The following is a 20,379-nucleotide window of genomic DNA, read 5'->3' as shown; positions in this document are numbered from 1 at the left end:
GAAATGTTAATGCTGGGGACAGAGGGTCACTTTCAGCATCTTGCTCCTTTCATTCCTACTGGGAGTGCCTTATTGTGCTGCTTGCTGACCCCATTTGTAAATGTCATAATAATATTCCTTCTGCCAAACAAGCGAACACTATCCTGGTATCTGAAGAAGATTCTTTCTTATTTCTACTACAATGGGTTCTGATGACTAAGGTCATGAATAACACCTCTGTAATGTGTAATCTTATTGTTGAGTCATAATTAGATTTAGTGAAAGCCAGCACTTTATCACATTTCTTACATAGTATCTATGTCTATGTAGTCCAAAATGGTGTGGAGAAGGAAGATAGCATCCATTAACTCCTTATGGGCATCATGGAGCATCAGGCTCTGTTAGCAAGAAGAATCCAAGAGATAATACTGACAGGGGCAGTATTGGGGCAGACAATACTGACAGTATTGAAGGGGCAGTGCAGTGGTGGCTCTGTAAAATTTGTCTATTATCCATTGATTGACAGGCTATTTGGTACATTAGCAGGTAGCATTGATTCCATCTGGTTTTGGAAAATTCAAAGCTCAATAAAGTTTCTGTCTTGCTATTCCAAGAAAACAAAGAAGCGTGTCTATGGTGATGAGATTCTGGGGTGAGGCGGCTGGAGCAGTGGTTTGCTGGTACATGTCAGTTGGCTGGAGAGGCTTCTTCATTCTGCTCAGCCATGCTGAGTTGTTCAAAGGTGAAATGCTTTGCACAGAGCTAAAGCAGAGAATGACAAGAAGCCTTCCACAAGCTCCATCTCCCTAATGCATTTGCATTGTAATTATTGCAACTTTCATGAAAACTTACTGATTTTTCCAGTTTCTTCTCTGGTATCTGGGATATTCTGAAGGAATATGGAGAAAAAAATGGGAATTGGAGGAAACCGTTTTGATTAATCCATGAGACGGTGAAAACCAGGCTGGAAGAATATCAGCATATCTTTACAGAAACAAATTTCCTCAAAACTGAAGGCCAGAAAGAAAAGCAAATCCTACTTTTTGGGTGGTATTTCAAGCCAAATGACTGACCGATTAATCAGGAATTAGACACAGTAAAAGACAATCGTCTTGTTTTCTAGGCAATAGAGCATATGGATGCAGGTCAAGCCAGGATGCTCAACTTACAGTATGACTTGAGATATGGATCTGTGCCTCTTATCTCATATGATCCCCATAGACCACCCATAGACCACACTTAACTTTAAACAAGCAGTTCGGAATGCAGTTTGTCAAATATCAGAATGAAGGCAGCTACTACTTAGTTTTTGGTAGAATATGTTTGGCCATAAACAATAGTAAAATGTTGCTAATATTGTTTCTGGAAGATGTTAGTCTGAATTCATATCATAAAGCTGCATTCATATCACAAAGGCGATACCAGGGAGTAAAAGAGAAAGCAGGATCGTATCCTTAGTGTCAAATGCTCCCTGTTGTTTGCTCATAGACCTTTTAGTTTCATCTGTTTGACATCTGTCTTACATCTGTCCCTGCGCCATCAATCTCTTTTAGTGAACATGTTGTAGAATTGAAGCATTAGCTAGGGGTATACATATATACCCTCATTTCCTAGTTCCTACCCTAGTGTTTCAGAAAAGTATTCTCACACTCTGATCAAAAAGAGAGATTCTTCATTCCTTGTGCCCTTCAGTACTAAGATGTTTATCCTGCTGCGTGTTATAGAAGACACGATGAACTGGGAAACAGCCAGAAGCTAAGCATCTGAAAGTAGTAAGAAGATAGAGTAGTGTCCTTATCAGACGGTTTTGTTTGTTTGTTTTTAAAAAGCACTCAGCTGGGAATGAGTAGGAACCAAACCTGCAAAATGTATAGATGAGTTCTTCTAAGTCCTGGGATACTGAGTCTAAGAAGCATCCCTTGAATATTAAATAAGACAATTTCTAAACTAAACAATAGAAAGACAATGAACATGTAGATCAGCTAGTTCAATTCAAAGTATGAAGCAACCTTAAATCTTTTCATTCCCTTGGAATCACTCACTAACAGAATCAGTGCAAAGTGGACATGATATAACAACAGAATTAAAGGGAGCAGCTCCTTTGCCTCTTCCCCAGCATCATTGGTCTTCAGCTTCAGATGTCAATAGGGATTGGCAGGAGAGGAAGTAAGCGAATCCCAGTTCAGCATCAAGGAGTCAGCGGGGCAGAGGCAGCAGAGAATGGTAGAGATTGTTGTCAACTAGTGAGTGCACATTCCAGCTTAGCAGAGCCATTGCTCAGCCATAGTTGGTGTTTTTAAATGACAATATGGACCCTGTATCACCAATCTTCTCTCTTACCCAAGCACCCAGAATCCTAGAGAGGTTTTTTTTTTTTTTTTATGGTAGAATTTCTCCGTTTTTAAATGTTGGCAACTTATTTTGTAAGAAATGGTTTTTAAATGCTATGGCACAGATAAACATCTTTGCATTGCCAAAGTTTAATATCTGTCTCCAGAAAAGCTGTGTTGCCTTTTCTCCTGGGAATTTGAATTCTTGTTCACAGCTTATGATTTCTATGAGTAGTAATGGGCTTGTCTCGGGTATCTTCTGGCCTAAAGGTTATTTAATGAATGAGATTTTATTTAATTTATTCTTTACTCTTTAAAGATCTTATCATGCTAGGTGTGGTTGCACACACCTGTAATTTCAGTGGCTTAGGAGGCTGATGCAGGAGGATCGCAGGTTCAAAGCCAGACTCAGCAATTTAGCGAAGCTCTCAGCAACTTAGTGAGACCCTGTCTAAAAATAAAAAATAAAAAATACTGGAGATGTAGCTCAGTGTCTAAGTACCCTTGGGTTCAATACCTGACACCAAAAATTAAAAAACAAACAAACAATCTTACTCTCCCAGTGCCCCTCTCCCAATAACTCTGATTCAAGTGATTTCACTCTTGCTTATGTCTTAAGAAATTTAAACCCACCCTGAATTTTTATATATAGACACCACCAACCTTGTAATCCGAGAAAGCTGAAACAATACATTGAAAAAAGGGAGGCAGATGACACTCCAGATAATAGGGCTGTAATAGAACAACAGATATTAATAATGCTCAGAAGATCTTTCCTCATCACAGAAGGCCATATCGGAGACCGCTTGACACAAAATTTCTTTTGCCTCCATTTTCAGAGGCCAAGCACAGAACCAGGTTGACCAATTTTCTGTCTGTCCCATCCTATATTTTCATGCTACTCTAAGAAACATGGAGGAGATGCTCCAGGTCCCCCCGGCACACAACTCCAGATCTGGCAGTGATGACTGCAGAGTCAGGAGGGCAGACAAGCCAGTGCCAAGGAGCCAGCAGGGGTGCACAGAGCAGCATGTTCTGAACAAAGGCGTCACTCAGTCCGTGAGGGAGAAAGAAAACCACCACGCACTGCAGCCAGCTCTGTAAACAGTGGCGAGAGCCACAAACCAAAGCCGAGTCTTCATTTTCACCCCCACACTGCTCAGCGGCAGGCATTCTTTTCTCAGTGGCAGGCATTCTTTTGGCCATTCTTTCAGCTCCTGGTCCAAGTCTGTGTCAATCAGGGTCGTCTTCATCTTTGGGTCCCTAGAGCTGCACGTGAGGCTTCTAAGGACCACAGTGAATGTCCGTAGAAGGTAGCTGAATCACAGTGTGGCTCCACATTTTAGGCTTTCTTCCTATTCTCTCCAGTGGAATCATGTTAAGTCTAGTTCTACAGACAGTTGTTGTGAGCCTGCTCTGTGCAAGACAGTGTGCCCAGCACAGAAAGATGAATTAGACCCTCTGCTGTCCACTCATCAGCTTATCTAGCTGGTGAGAAGAGATACCTGCAGATAGAGCTGTAGCAGTTCTGTCGCTGGATTGTATAGGACAGTAGCAGAAGAGGCTAGTGACATCTGGGGAATGTAAGGTCTGGCCTTCTCTTTCTTTTTTTTTTTTTTTTTTTTACAGTTGATGTTGTTGTTTTTTGGGGATTTGTGCCCATCACTGAAACTGTATTGCTATTAACTGCCAAATTCAAGGGACTCTTCAGGTCCATCATCCTTCTCCATCTCTCATATTTTAGAGACTGTTTCCTTTCTCATATCCTCACAGAAAAAAAATCCCTTGTCCCGGACCACAGCATTGTGATATATTTTTTAATGAGTTCTCTGACTTTTCTCTGTCTTTTTTAAAAGCTGACTTTTTAAACCACTAATTTTTAAGCACAAACATTCCCCTGAACCCTTTCTTTCTATTTCTTCTCCATACCCTCTCCCTTAGAGATCTTATCAACTTCTGCAGCTCCTTTGAAAAGTGGGAAATGAAATAAAGGTTTCCCTAGTCCTGTGCTTTCCATGGCTCATGCGTTCAGTGTGACCCTTAGAAAGGACGTGGGTTCATCTGCACATCCTCCTATTTTATGTAGGATCAGAAGCCATCCGTTATTTCCCTTCAGAAGCTTATTGCTAGAGAAGTTGCTAATGAGGAGAGAGGAATGTTTCTGATCAGTGCTTCATCGGCTGGTCCCGAGATGTATGAAATTCACACCAATTCCAAGGAGGAACGAAATAACTGGATGAGGCTGATCCAACAGGCAGTAGAAAGGTAACGTTTCCTTCTGTCTTTGATCCATGGAATGTGCTTGTTCAATTGGGAAAAAACATTCTAACCATGTCTCCCCTGCATGAAAACGCTGCTTCAGCCAGAATGGTCGGCTCCCTGCCCCTGCACCTGCCTGCCATAGTGATAGCACGTCACCTGCAGATCTGTCGTCCACACTCCTCTCTGCATGCAGCGCCCTCCCCTCCCCTCTGCCTGTGCACTGTGGTGCAGCTCCTGTCTCACCTGCTTCATGAAGAATGCCTTAGCACCTGCTCTCTAAGGAATTTATCTGGTGCTTGTGGATCTTATCTTTTACATGTATGTACATATATATATATATATATATATATATATATATATGCTTATTTAATCAGATTGGAAGCTCCTCGAGGGCAGGGACATGTCATGTGTACCTCTGGGTGCCTTGTATTGAGGAATCATTCAATAAATGTTTTAGATTGGTGGAACTATAGGTTCTAAATCAATTTATTTCTCTTGGGTACTCAAGGACAGTTTGTGTAAATGAGGGTGCAAAGAAATCATTCTTAATGGTAATTTGGTTAGTTGGATTTTACAATTATGTAAAATTTCTCTACCTCCACTGCATCCACTCAGCATAGCTCCCTAACTTCATCCCCCAATGCTCTTACTCTTACCTGTTAAAACACCCAAATGTTGTAAAAAATAATGGGTGTTGGGTGTGTGTGTGTGTATGTGTGTGTGTGTGTGTGTGTGTGTTGGAATACTTGAGTCATCCTATACTGCTTGCTGACTTTGAGAGTCATCTTATATTTTGCACGGTCCTTTTCTCTCAAGAAAACCAAGCTCTTGGCCAGGGGGCATCACTAATTCTCTTTATGCTGATTTTTTTTGCCTTTATGAATAAATTTTATTGCCAAGTTTCCATGTTTTCCTAATGATTCTAAACATACTTGGATTTAGTTTCAGTTGTGTCCCTTGACTATTGTCTCTTAAAGTTGTCCAGAAGAAGAAGGGGGAAGGACAAGTGAATCCGATGAAGAGAGGCGGAAAGCTGAAGCCAGAGTGGCCAGAATTCAGCAATGTCAAGGTATGGTGTGGGCCCTTCTGGCTCCCTGGTCGTGGTGTGCTCGTTGGGTGTTGGGAAAGCCCTGGTGTCATGAATGGAAGGTTAACTGTGTGTTTCTGAGGCTTGCCCTGACCACCTTCCAGGAAAACATTCTGATACTAGCCAAGCTCCTTCTTTTACCTTAATGATTAAAACACACAGAAATGCACACATGAAACAGTAACTGGGCAGTGTGGTACTGATGAGTGTCGGAATTGCTGCCTGATGGTTTAATTTTAGGTCTAGCACCGTCATGTCGTAGTTGGAGGACTGCACAAGGAACTCAATAGGTCTGGCCATCAAATGCAAATCTGTAAAGTAAGATTAGCTCAACTTTGGCCTGATGTTAGAATCACTTGAGGAGGTTGCTCGTGTCTGGGCTGTACCCTCAACCAACTGACTCAGAATCAGTGAGGTGTGCAGTGTAGACATGAGTATTTTAAACTCTCTCCAGGTAATCTTGAGGAGCACAGAGGGCTGAGAACCCCTGGATTCGATTTTGGTTAAGGTCTCTGAGGTTTAAGAATTTTGTAACATAGGACAATCAGGAGAGAAGGATGCATGCAAGGGTGGTCACAGAAATTGGGTGTTTAGAAACAAAAACACAAGCCAGCAAGGTTGGTTTTGACCATGACTGGCTGAGGACTGAGGAGTTTCAGGCCTTTGTGTTGTTTTCCCCTGTGGACATTCACTCATCCTGGACAGGGCTGCCTCAATTTTCATTCCTGAGCAGGGTGTCTAGTCTTAATAGGAAACAGCCTGCTTAAACAAAGAAGAACTCTGCAGGGTTTCCTGGAAATAGGGGAATGAAGTGCAGTGGAAGCTGAGAGGGTTGATAAGTCACTTGCTGGGGGCCACAGTCACTAAGTGGAAGAGGCAAGATTTGAACCTGGGTCTGTCCCACCCAATGGTATGAACTTTACCTTTTAGATCAGACAACTCACTAAGCAGCATCTTTATCTTCTAACTTGAATTCTTATATAATTTGTTGTATTCATGGTAGTGATAAACTTCTATGGTAAATGCTATTTCACAGAAATACTCAGTAATCAAGACCAGCAAATTTGCACATATTTGGAGGAAAAGCTGCATATCTATGCTGAACTGGGGGAACTGAGTGGCTTTGAGGATGTCCATCTAGAACCTCACCTCCTCATTAAGCCTGACCCAGGAGAGCCTCCTCAGGCAGCCTCTTTACTGGCAGCAGCACTGAAAGAAGGTAAGTTTCTTTGTAAAGGGTTTGTTTTGACAAAGGAAAAAAATATTTATTGAGTACCTACTATATGTCATGCACCATTGTCTTGGTGCTGAGGATATAGTAGAACAAGACATGAGTACCTGCTCTCCTAGAACTTAAATTTAGGAAGAACAAAATATAAAGAAATAAACACGCAGGCTGCATCAAGTGCTATGAAGAAAAATAAGCAATGCAGAAGGCATAGAGAGTGACAGACTTGGAGTGGTTCCATTTTAGAAAGGGTGGCCAGGGAAGGCCTCTTTGATATAATGCTATGTACGCAGACATGAAGGAAGTGAGAAGGCCAAGTGACAAACCCCCTGACTTGTGGTTTAAAGGGAGACCTCTGATTGTGGAATCAGAGGAGCAAAGTGCAGATAGTGGTAATAACAAAGTCTTGGGTATAACTGGGGCAGGTGGTGGCTGAGGTTGGGTGGAGGACAAGATCACTGGATGGAAATGTCATGGAGATGAGAGGCCAGGCTGGTCGAAGGACAGAGTTTATAAAATTACTGAGAATTTTTGGCAGAATTAGCTTTGGAGGGAGGGAGAGAACTTGTGCCAGGTGCTGGGTTGTTCAGGGAACGAGGGGCAGAGGTGGGAGTCCGTGGTTGAGTGGTGCCAGCTGATGGCAGGAGCATGGAGGGAGAAAGGAGCTTAAGGGGACAGATGGGCATAGTGGTCAGGAACTGACAATAGGATTAAAAAGTTTAAAAAATAAAGTAGCTTCCACCTGATTGGCAAAGAATGCTGTTATTCAGAAAAGGGATTGGTAAATTACAGACCATGGATGAAGGGCACTGTGCTGCCTGTTTTGGTGAATGTAGTTCTTCTGGAACACAGCCACATTTCATTTACTGTGTTGGACTGCTGTTTCCTACAGTGGCCCCGGTAAAACAGTTCTGGCAGAGACTGTATGGTCTGCAAAACCCATAATATTAACTATCTGATCACTTGCAGAAAGTGTTTACCAAACACTGGTTTAGAATATCAGAAAATTCGCTTTAGGAGATAACTTAGAAATCATGGGATCCACCACCTTGGGAAGGGCATAAAGGTTGTCTGAAGTGGAGTCCACAGAGAGAACCACCTATTTGTTTATCCATTTATTCAACATTCACATTCACTGAAAATCTACCCTGTGCATCGTTGAAGGTGCTAAGGGAATGGTAATGCTTTCATAAAAGTTCCAGTGGGGATGACAAACAGCACCTAAGGAACCCAGATCATTCAGAAAGTCACATGGAAACAAGATAATGGGATTGGGAGGAGGCAAAGGCTTTGCTCCAGAGAAGTTAGGGAAGATCCTCGCCCCTAAAAGTTGAGGGGTGAGAAGCCAGCTATCTAGAGTTCTGGGGGTGAATCATTCGTGAACAGAGAGAAAGTAAGCTCAAAGGCCCTGAATCTGGAATGTTCAAGAAAGAAAGAAGGTGGTGGAAGTCAGTGACTGCCTCAACTGGAGTGGTGCAGTTTGGGTGGGGATCAGATCATTGTCAGCCATGATTCTATCTTTTCTATTGTTCCAAATGTGCTGGAAGTCACTGGAAACTTTTAGTCAGGGTGTGGTGTGATCTTCTTTATGTTTTAAAAGGAACGCTGGCTACTGTAGGAGAACAGATTGGAAGGGGATGAGTTTGCTTGGAAACGTGTTAGAAAGCAATTGAGATGAGAGATGCTGGTGCTTGGGTCTAGGCTCTGACTATTGACAATGGAAGCAGAGAGAAGTAAACAGATTTGAGTTGTATTTTAGAAGTAACACCAAAAGGACTTCCAAATGAGTTAAAAGTGATAAGGCCTTTGTGAAACAAGTCACTCATTCTTCATTTTTAGCCAGTGGCTTTGACTTCATTTCCCCACTAAAACTTTTATTAATGATGGGTTATAAGTTCATTGGCTTCAATTCCTTTGGCCCATTGTGTGATAGAGATATTAGGGAACAGCCCTGGACACAGCTGCTCAAAAGGAACCAGATCAGGGGAGGTACTGCAAGGGCCCCAAGTGGGGTAATTCACCCCTGAGTCATTGGTCAGCGCTCAGCCTTCAGGTGAGAGATGCAGCAGGAATTCTTATCAGAGCAAGGTAACCATCTTCTGCAAAAAGATACAGCTGAATATGCACCTTGAATGGTCTTCCTGGTTCTTTGAAATGCCAGACTGGTTTTCCTTTCTCTTCTTCTGTCTCTGCCCCAGTCATCCTTCCAGGTCTGCTCAGATTTCATCCCTTTTGTGAACTTTGCCTTAATCCCACTAGTTTATGTAACTCTCCTGCTCACCAGTGCTGCAGTAGCTTTTGCAATGCTCAAATAACTGAGAGACAGAGCTTACCTGATAATGTGCCGCCCTGTAATATGGTTAGTTGTATGTCTCTTTCTTTCTCCAGTCTGCAGGTTGTCTTTAGTAGTTATAAAATGTTCAATAGTCAGCGTTGATACTCAGTATTTTCTGAATGGAATTATTGGACAAGATGGCTTTAGGAATATTTGTAGAGTCCTCAAAAAATAAAGTAGCTTTATTTATAGTCTGCTACAGGCTAGTCAAAACCTTTTATTGTGAACAAACTTTCCCCTTCCTGGTGTGGCTTTACTTAAGCTGTTGGAAGCTTTGTGATTCAGAAGTAGCCATTGGTGCTTGTTTAGAACAAAAATTGCCCTTTTTCCTCTGTGGAACCTGATATCACAGGTCTAGAGTGAATACTAGGAATCTGTATTATTAAATTTGGAGGAAATACTCTTTTGAAGAATAGCTAATATTTCTGAACACTGCTTTTAAAAGTTTAATACCTGATGTTTATATTACTTGAATTACAGGAAGTTTTCAACATACTATTTTAGTGAAGTAAAAGTTACATTGAGATGTTTTTATATAATGGATTTTTACTTTTTTATTGAGTTAGCTCTATATTTCAAGATGATGTTAAAAGTATTGTTCTAAATTTCAGGTATGTATATATTTTTTTTCTATAAAGGGAGAGATTGTAAATATTTTAGGGTTTGCAGGTCACCCCATCTTGATCTTGTGTGGGAGTGTGTGTGCGTGTGCACACACAAGCCTGTGTTTTAACAAGCTTTTAAAAATGTAAAAATAATACATAGCTCCTAGGTCACGTAAAATCACGCACAGGCCAAATACAATTTGTTAACTCTTGGTCTAGATTAAACTCTACACATACATTCATTTTTTAAATTTATTTTTGTTTTCTTACTTAGCGGAGAGTTTGCAAGTTGCAGTGAAGGCCTCACAGATGGGCGATGCAAGTCAGCCATCTGAGGAAGGTGGCGGAGAAGCTGTCTTGGTGGACACACTCCGTTCTGATGATGTACCAGGACCGCCCACTGCTTGTAAGTGAAAACACAGGCCTTGGCAATGAGCCTGAACAGCCCCTGAAGCCTGTAGTGGTCACATAAGATGAAAGCAATGACTCTGTCCCTATTGAAAGGGACTTCGTGTATTTTTTTAAATTGGAAAAAAAAATGAGAACAACTATGCTAGTCATAAGTAAATATCATATGCATACATTCATGGCATGGTGTTCCAAGGATAAAGACTTGAAGAGTGGTTGGTGGGTTTTACTGTTCTGTTTCCCATCAAAGCATTGCACCTTCCCTGAGGCATACCCTGCCTCAACTTTTTATGACTTATTGAACACCAATTTAGAAAGGACTTTTTCAATCTTTTTTTTTTTTAAGAGTCCCTGCAGTCCACTGGAGAATAAGCCTTAAACTTAATTTCATGAATATCAACTGAGAAAATACAACTGAGAATGTCTCTGATTCTTAATAAAACTAGGATCCCTCTCTCTCTCTTCCTCTCTCTCTCTCTCTCTCTCTCTCTCACACACACACACACACACACACACACACACACACAGAGTTTGGTGTGTGCAAAGGTAGAATTGCCAAGAGAGTCTTCATCTGTGATATCATATACTTTAATTCAAAATTTATTTATTAAAACACCATTTCAGTATATTTTAATATATGGAGAATTAGCTTAGGTAATATAGGGAATATAAACCTAATTATGTTGTTGTATGTGTTATTTTTAAGCTGAATAGTTAATTCCATAGAGGACTCTAAGATGAGAGTACAAAGTCTATCTTTCAGCACATACAGGTGGTAAAAACTTTACTTCCAAAGAAAGGTCTTATATACATGTGATAAACCATCTTTAGTAGCGAGAGACTGGAGGATTAAATTGTTTTAGACTTTCTTTAACAACATCCCCTGGTTAATTAAGATATATTGAAGCAGTATAGCTTTTTAATTCTAGACATTTTTTTATGAGCACCAATAATTATTTTCCCCTCTCCAGTTCTGCTTTATCTAATCCTGGGTCTCTATTTTCAGAGTGTGCACATGTGTTTTTCATTTCAACACAGCTCAGATTCATCAGGGGAGTTGTACTGCCCTGGGTGATTTCCTTTTAAAAGAAGAACCTCATTATGCCGTTGAGGAAGTTCTATCTAAAAATACATGTAGGGATCTGCTGCTTTCAGCCTCGGCCCAGGGACAGCTGAAGAGGCTCCACTCCGCCTCTGCAGCTGCTCAGAGCACGTGGCCAGATCCCTCCCTTTGGGCCAGGCAATGGAGGCTCTCCCCATCTGTGTCCACATCTCCCACAACTCCATAGGGATAACTATGGCATTTGCTAGAACCAGAGCAGTCTGATACCAGGATTCACATAGAGGAGATGCAGGTTCAGAGGGCAGGGTCCTGAACCCTAAGAGCTTATTGGTTCTGGGCTGAATTGGACCATGATGCTATAAAAATTAGATTTTCTTTATAAGGTTACTAAAGGCAAAATATTATTCCTAAATGAAAGCCTCCACTAAATGGGTCAATTCTGTGATTGACTTTGAGGACTGGGTTCTTCCAAATCAAGCTCATGTCAGCCTGAGGTTATAAGCCAAACAAAACTCTATTTTTAGGATTCAGTATACTTCATCAGGTGAATGAGTGAAATCTACTTCTGTCAATTTCTGTCCACTGGAAACCCTCTCATTTGCCCTGAAATTGACTATGGAGAGGGACAACCTGATCCAAATTCCAGAAATCTGCCTTTATTTGGCCCATCACTGCCTTCTTTCCACATTTGGTTGCCCTTATTTCTGTGAAGAGTTGGGGAAGAGAAAGAGAATATTAATTCTTTGCTAATGCCTTTTGACATCTCTTTAAGACTTTTTTTTTTTTAAGGAATGGTATCCAATGGAACTACTTTTTGAGTGACAGAAGAGTCTCTATACAATGTCCTTTCACTATAGGCATAGACAATGAACTTGGTTTCTACTTGATATCATTTAAAGTAATTTCTGCTGAGATCAAAAGTCTTTTTTTTACAAGAGGCCTTTAGAGTCTTAGACAACTCCGCTTTTCCAAAGATATAAGCATTTTTTGCTAATTTAAACAAAAAGAAAAAGCATTTCCCTAACTAGAAATAAAGTTTTAAGATGACATCAAATAAAGAATTTTATAAACAGCACCACAAAGTGAACATCCTTTTCATTAGCATCCTGATTAGACATTGTTTCATTGAAATACTATGTGTGAAATGGCCTCAAAGGGTCTAGCTTTAATCAGTGCAAGGTGAGCATGGTATATATTTTAACTGAGTTCACATGGTAAATAAATAAATAAATTCATGCCAATGGAGATTTATTGGAAGTGAAATTTGTATTTGGTACTTAAAAATATTTCTTGACTAATCCCTATGTTTTCGTAGGTTAAGTATACAGTAATTACAGTATTTGCAAATTTAGAGTATCAGTAGGAAGTGTGAGAAAAAAAATTGGAAATTATGAGAAACTGGGACAGGGTCTCAGTTTATGTGACCCTGAAACCATGAAGCCTTAGCCATCTTCAGCCTTCTTAGAAAGATGACTACTGCTGGTCTGCTCCTTCCTTCTAAACCTTGCTTATGAGCTGCCGCTCTCGTACTGGACAGGGGAAGCCTTCTTACAGACCTGGGTCTGCCCTGAGACCTTGCTTTCATTCAATTGTGCCTGTTTTAAATTTCACCCTCCCCAGTAGGCTTTTTCCTACTAAGTGAATGTGATGCATAGAATCTATACTTCCTAGACCACAAACAACACATGGGCATGTCTGCATGAGAAAGAAGTAAACATGAAAAGATGAGTGCTCATTCATGCCCTGTGTCAATTTGACTTGTGTTAGTGTGTAAGCCCCCTGTGGGCAGGGACTGTGTGCTTTGCTCTGTGCTGCTTTGGTGCCTCCTATGAGAACATTCCAGATGTATCAATTGTCCTCGTTCCTTATTTGGAAGGGTGGGTCAGCTGTGTGTGGATGAACCCAATCGGGTGGCTGATGTTTGTCCTTTTTGTTTCTGTCTCAATGGCGTGCTCCCAGCACTAGACACAGAAGGGACAGAAGGAAGAGGCTGTTGGGATGTGGATCCCGGGATCCAGGGTGTGGTAACCGACTTGGAGGTCTCTGATGCAGGGGAGAAGGTATTGTTAACTGATTTGTTAGTAAATGACACGGGTTGCTTTGTACCATAAAATAGCCTCAGGTCCTGCCCTGTCAATGGCAGTGAGTGGAATGAAAGTGCTTTTCTGAATTGTTCTCAATATTCCTATTTAAACTTTCTAACTTATTTCTTCTTTCAATGTTCTTGTTCTTCCTATATCATGTAGGTGTAAACAAAAGAAAAGTGAAAAAGTTATTAAAGAAGGTTGAAAACTCTCACGTCTGTATGTGTGTCTGTGCTCTGACCTCTGGGCTCACTTTCCGCGCTGCAAACCTTGCTTTCCACACACTGCTTTTGGCAACCATCTGGCTGAGGTGGTCCTGAGCATTGGGGCCCTTATGCAACCGGATGGTGCTAACGTAGCTGAGATAATTTCTACTTTGGAATATTCTTGCTGCTTTCACCTTCCTTGACTTTCTTCGCTTTTCCAATTTTTTTCCCTTCACTGCCCACATTTCACCTACTCTTGGTAGATTTTTAATTCGTCTGACCAATTTTTCATTTGTGATAAAGTGGTTCCAAATGCTGCTTCTTCTTCTATGACTTATACTATACATAGGTTATAACTCTCTCTTTAAAAATTAAATACATACAACTTCCCATTAACTTCAAATGAAATTGAAATGTCTCAAATATTAAAAGAATAAAACTATGATTCCAGGAAATGCCAAGTTGGCCTCCTTAGGAGGGCCTGAGGGCTCAAGAATTTGGTTTTGTCTGACACTGAATTAGGTCCATTATCAAGTATCAGCACGTGCCAGTGTAGGAAAGAACATAAACATGTATGTCATCTATATGTTGTAAATGTAGCATTTTATATATGATGTATGTATTACATATGGCTAGGAGACCAAGTTCAAAGATTAAAAAAAAAAAAAACAGAAAAGACAACCGTAATTTAAAATCATTTTAAAACTTTATAAGAAAAGTGAATGTGACAAAACGAATATAAGAATGCAATTTATGTTTTCTGATTGTAAACTTTCTAACTTATTTGTCTTAAAATGTTCCTGCTTTTCATTCTTCTCAGTTCAGACTTCACTTTTAAATCTGGTTTGTAGCTTTTAACTGTTTTCATGTTATCAGGAAGGAACGAAAGAGGGACGGAGGTAGGAAGAGTTGTTCAGTGATAGCTTACTCTCGAATGGAAAGCCATCACAGCTCCCACCTGTGATTTAGTCACAGGAGGATAATCAAGATTAAGTGTACGGGTTCTTCTTTGTATTAACCTATCTGGAAGATTTGGCACTTAATAAGGCATTTTGAGAAATTAAGCTGAGGTTCCACTTGAAATCACACTCTTAAAAATTGTATAATGGATAGTTTCCCATTAGCTCACTTAATAAGGTAAGGTTAAAACATATTACTACTGAAAGAATTAAAAAGCAAAACACCCCTCCTCGCCTCCAAAACCCAATGGCAGAAATCCTGTTAATCATCAATTGCAATTATGCTCTTGAACCACAAGGTGGCGGACCAACTCCATTAAAAGGATAATGTGCAATTTCCTTTCTCACTAGTAATGGTGGTTCTTGGGTAGCACAAAGCAACTCATTTCTATGTGTTTAATTTTTAGAGTATAAAAATTCTATACCATATTTTATTTCAAAATAATAAAATTTTGATGGGCAAGAACAGACTAGTAGAAAAGCAAGAACTCCAAAACTCACTAAAGAATGGAGATTCTTAGTCCTTATTATCTCCCATAGGGTTGGGCACAGATCTAATGCCTTTAAATTTCATCTCCCTTTTTCAGACTTTGTCTTTCCCTCTATTGGAGGGGCTTCTCAGTAATGAAATTTTTAATTTGCCATATGGGGGAAGAGAAGATCTGGTTAGCTCATCATCAACCTGGACTGATTGCATTTAACAACAAGTTGAAAGTTATCTGAGAACATTACCATGGCTGACTGTTTTTTACACTCAAAATTAGATCTGCTCAGATGAAAACAAGCAGCATATTGGAGACTGTAGGCTCTTGGAGAACAGGGAGTCCAATGATCTCCCATAGGATAAAGCATAGTGTTGATAGTAGGTGATCAGTACTTATTGAGTAGAGCACAATCAAATTCAAGTTTTCATTGCATGCCAGACATCATTCTTAGGTTTGCAGATATAATATTGAATACACAAAGTCCTGCTATTCACTGGTTTATGTACTAGTGTGAGAAGACAGACAATAGATGAATAAACAAAAGTTTAATTCAATTCTGGAAACTGGAAACCCTCAGTATCCACATGTTCCATTAATGTGTGCTGTGGGCAAGACAAAGAATGAAGCATAGACCCACTTCCCAAGGAGCAGATGGTCTCCTGTGGCCTCACTTATAGTCTTTGCACTGGCCCAGTGAAGTCTAGTTGAGGCAGGCTCTGGGGGAGACGAGTTTTCTTATCCCAACCAGTGACTATTTTGGCCAGTGAGGCAGGGAGCTGGAGGCCTGATACAATGTTCTCTGTCTTCTAAATCTGGCCTCGAGGATGTAAGGGGTCAGTCTGACTCAGGAGAAAACTTCAACCTGGGCACAGATCGCTCAGTTTACAGTGTGGTCTGCATGCAGTAAACGTGTGTCCCTTGCAAGGCTTCCTCTCTGTCCTCCCTTGTTTTAAGATGGAGCTTGGTTAAAACTTGCCATGCATCCCTAACACCAAGTTTACATGAGGGAGGCTCTTGCTTTCAGGTGGGGGTTTCTATAGGTTTTTCTTCCTAGGAGGATTCAGAGTCACTATAGATGAGGTAATTGAGTTTAGAGAGGATGAGGGTCATGCGTTTTGGAACAGGTTTTCCAAAAAGTAGAGTGGCTATTCATTTTCTTATGTTTTTATGTATTGTAGGTGGAATATAGAAGTTTTTCAGAATCTTCACAGTCAGAGGTGAGCTATGTATGCTTTAAATATATCGCTATGCTTTTTTTTTGATTTGTAGCTAATGAAAGGTTTTTCAAGAATTTGATATATACCATCTTATTTTTCAGATTATACAAGCTATACAGAATTTAACTCGTCTTTTATATAGCCTTCAGGTAACGACCTTCTGCTAAATCTTTGACCTTGTGAATGTTTCTCTTAATGCAATTCACTTTGATGATTCCCAGACTTTAGTAGAATATCTTGAGAGGTAGTGAGTGATCTCAGAAGAATGCCAACCCCGTAAGAGTAAGTCAGCCAGATGAGCTGAACTTCACCTGGTTTTGTAATCATGAGGCAACACCACTACTACATTTTATACCATTCTTCTCAGAAACCATAAAACAGTTCATATCTTTAGAAAATAGTGATGAATATGTTCTGGCTTGACATTTACAATGAAGCTCTTAGGTGAGTGTAGCATGACTTCACATTTTTTGGTGAAAACTGAAATTCACACCTAAACTTTTTCACTTCCACATGTGGCCTTAGGTCTTAAGAGCAGTTAAATAATTCATCCACTCTTTCGGGTTTTTTTTTTTCCCCCTTCTCCATCGATTAACATTTTTTGAGTACCCGCTCTGTCTGTGCTGGACACTATGCTGAGGGTTAAGTCCACAAAAGCAAAAGGACCACAAGACCTATTCTCAAAGGGCTTATTCTTTTTCAAGGAAAAATAAGCATAAAAATATGTTTGAATTGAGGATTAGAGTGTTGAGGGATCCCTCAGGTCATGCACAAAAAAGAGGCTCAGGGCACCCAGTTGCTTAATTTACTGATTAAAAAAAATTAATGCTATAAAAGCAATGTTTATCTAGTAAAACGATTTGAAGAAATTTGGAAATACAAATAGATAAAAGAAATGGCTTGTGATTCTGTGGAGAGGACTCACCACCATCATGCTGCTGCATATCCCTCCAGATTCTGGATTGCTTTGTGTATGTATGTTAGCAACACCTGTCTGTGCCATCCTCTATTCTGCTACAGCATGATTTTCAATGAATGTGTAATATTCAAGTCTATGAAATTTATCCAATCACTGATTAGCTACACTTTTGTATTATTAATAGCACAAAATGTGGACATCCTTGTACACTGATCTCTGTAGCCATATTAAATATTTCTTCAGGATAAATTACGAGAACTATTTTCTTTCTTACTTTCTTCCCACCCCCCCCCCCTTAGGTTTTAAATAAACATTGCCCAAATAGAGCAATCAACCTTCTCTTTCTCTTTCTTTCTTTCTCTCTTCAATTTGAAAATGGGTCAAGAATCTGATTATTTGAATTCGCACTTCTGTGATTAGTAGTTAGACTAAACTTTTTAACCCTCCTGGTTTATTATTCATTCATATTTCATATTTGTATACCTTTTGAATGTTAAAAGAAAATTAAGTCTAATTTGTCACCAAAAATGTTAAGTCATACTGCATTTGCTGTTTCCTTATTTATACTTCAACTCAACTACATCAAGACTTTATTATTATCACATTAATTGATGAATAAAGCTTTGGATTACATTTGAATAATGACAGTGCTAGTCTCCTCTTATTTTTCCATATATTTACATATACTTTACCAGAACTTTTGAATCACTCTGTCAATTATTTCCTGCCAAGACCACAAAAACAAAATTTTATTTTATTTATGAATTAAATTGGAGAGAATTGGAATTTCTTCCATAATCAGTCCTCTTGTCTAAGAACATGGACCAGTCCTCTCTTATTTTATGTTCTATTAGAAAGCTTTAGATTATCTTCATATAGGTACTATATATATGTTTCCCTAATGGTTGTAAGTAAAGGTTTTGATATTTATGTATTTATTTTTAACTAGTCTACTCAATTAACTTCTTTATTTTAATAGTTTTCCCATTGATTCTTTGAAGTATCCCATGTAGAAAATAAAAATTTGAAAATTATAATTATTTGACTGTTCTTTAATAGTCCTATCAATTTCATTTTCTTGATTTATTGCTTTGGATGAAACTTCTGAAAGTCTGTTAACTAACGGTGGTGACAGTAAGCTCCTTATTCACAGTTTTGTGGGATTGCCTTTAGTGTCTTACATCAGAGATGCTGGTCTGGAATAGGTGTTCTTAGAGACGAATTTATCATGTAAAACAAATATGTTTAAAAATATGCTTTCTTTTAAATATCAACTAAGAAGGGATAGAGTTTGAATGTAATGTATTATCTCTTAAGGAATTAAAAAAACTTGAGCTGGTTTTTTGTTACCTGGTAATACAAGTTCATCTCTCTTCTATTCAGCTCTGAATGCAGCCCCATGTGGATTCAAGGTTCAAAATGCCCTGTGACCTAAATGACCTCAATTTTGCAATACATTAGGTTGAAGCCACTTGGGAAACACCAAAGTCTGCAGTAGATTTTTTCAAACAGGCTAAAGCTTTTGGGCTGCTCTAAAGATATGGTCTCTGAAAGATTTTCATTCATGGTACAGTCAGTTCTTTAGAAGCTAAATTTCTTATCCATGCTTAATGTTTTTATATAAGTGTGTCTGAATGAGATGAAAATGAAATTTGATCATTCGAGAATAGGGTCAGAGAATAGGTAGAATGAGTCAAAAAGGAAAAGGCACAGATATTCTGGCAAAGTAAGTGAAGAGAGAATGGATTGTGGATTCCTAAAAAAGTGCTGTTCTCTCCTAAATATAAGTGCAAACTTTAAGTGTGGGAAAAGAATATCCAATCTTTGAATTCCACCTCTGTGTTAGGGAAGAAAATAATCTTATCCCAAATGATAAGTAGACACAAGGAAGTCTTCATAGTCATGCTGAATTATTCTAATGGTAATCCTTACATGATAGTTATTATTTCCCGTGGCAGTTTTGACATGTAAATGATTGGATTTTTGTTTGTTTAACCGTACTGATGCCCTTAGGATTTATTGGAATTAGGGGGTGATGTATTGTCTACAGTGTGTTCTGCCAGATCAGCGAGTCCTGAGTGGTTTATTATGTGCTAATTATTTCATATTTAAAGAGCATAGTAATTAGCATCTATTCTCAATGATAATCATTGTTCTCTTTATAAAAGATCTTAAAGGTCATTAACCAAATAGTCAAACAAGCCTGAAATTTTAAAAATAATTCTCAAATCTAAAAATATGAATTTCATTTCAAAAGGCCCCAAGGGAATATCTTTTTGAGTCTTACTCTAAAACAAGTACACATTTAAAATATATTTTAGTTCTGTAACTTTCAAAAGTATAAAAAACTGCTGATCTAACAAAGAACTAATGTTCGAACCCCCATCTTCCTAGCATCTGTTACATGGACAGTTTAAAAAATTCTTAGAAAGGAAAAATGTGAATTTATTCCTAAGAGAGTAATGATTTCTTATACTGAGTCAAAACACACACATACCCAGTATGTGTCCATTTTCAGTTTGTCCCTTCTGCACATCTTTGTACTTTAAATGGGAACTTTCAAAATGAAAAGCTTCCAAGGACATTCACAGAGAATTTTTTGGTTTAGTGGCATCTATCCAAATCTTGGCAATTATTTTCTGTGATATTGCCAAACTTTTCATAGGCAGATACCATAACTTAAAATGTTTTTTTTTAAAATCTGTTTGGTAATGTCCTCTGGGATTTAGAGTATCTATTTTCTCTTAATCATTCCAGCCTCCTGTTAGCAATCTATTAAACAAATGAGTTTCAGCTCAGTGTTTTATGCATGACCTTCCTGTGAGAATGCAAAGACATAACAGTAAGCAGATTAGCTTCAGCCACTTACGTATCTCCCGAAAATAGCATTAACTGCTATCCTTAAGCATTATGCTATAAAGAGATATTTATCAAATCTCTCCAAATAGTTGACTTTTATTTTTATGTCTTCATGAAAGCAACCTATGTGACTCAAGTAATTTCTGGTTTGGGATTCAAATAAAAGACACTACTAGGTTTACATAGATTTAAAATTAATATGACTATTAATTTATTAACTGGGGAAGCTCAGAAAGAGAATGAGTTCTAGAATGGGAATGTAAAGTCTTACGAGTTTATGTACTGTATTCTTTCTTACTAAGAAGACTTACTTAAATATCACCCAACAGCTGGCAACCAGTGACATTTACAGA

The 20,379-nt window shown here is 39.0% G+C and overlaps 1 protein-coding gene across 4 annotated transcripts in view; it reads left to right on the top strand.

Annotated features, from left to right (window-relative positions):
- Positions 1 to 20,379, top strand: part of Arhgef28 (Rho guanine nucleotide exchange factor 28) — a 299,305-nt gene that overhangs the window by 245,616 nt on the left and 33,310 nt on the right. For all 4 annotated transcript variants that reach the window (XM_058574125.1, XM_046427126.2, XM_046427118.2 and 1 more), the window contains 7 exons: positions 4,396 to 4,574; positions 5,549 to 5,640; positions 6,695 to 6,877; positions 10,101 to 10,232; positions 13,257 to 13,357; positions 16,210 to 16,248; positions 16,350 to 16,397. In XM_058574125.1, coding sequence (XP_058430108.1) covers positions 4,396 to 4,574; positions 5,549 to 5,640; positions 6,695 to 6,877; positions 10,101 to 10,232; positions 13,257 to 13,357; positions 16,210 to 16,248; positions 16,350 to 16,397 — 774 coding nt within the window. The remainder of the gene's footprint in view (positions 1 to 4,395; positions 4,575 to 5,548; positions 5,641 to 6,694; positions 6,878 to 10,100; positions 10,233 to 13,256; positions 13,358 to 16,209; positions 16,249 to 16,349; positions 16,398 to 20,379) is intronic.

The sequence above is a fragment of the Marmota monax genome, unplaced genomic scaffold, assembly GCF_021218885.2.
Source record: "Marmota monax isolate L192 unplaced genomic scaffold, Marmota_monax_Labrador192_F-V1.1 WCK01_AAM20220418_F8-fsc00018, whole genome shotgun sequence".
NCBI classification, from domain to species: domain Eukaryota; kingdom Metazoa; phylum Chordata; class Mammalia; order Rodentia; family Sciuridae; genus Marmota; species Marmota monax.
This window is presented reverse-complemented; position numbering and strand designations above follow the sequence as displayed.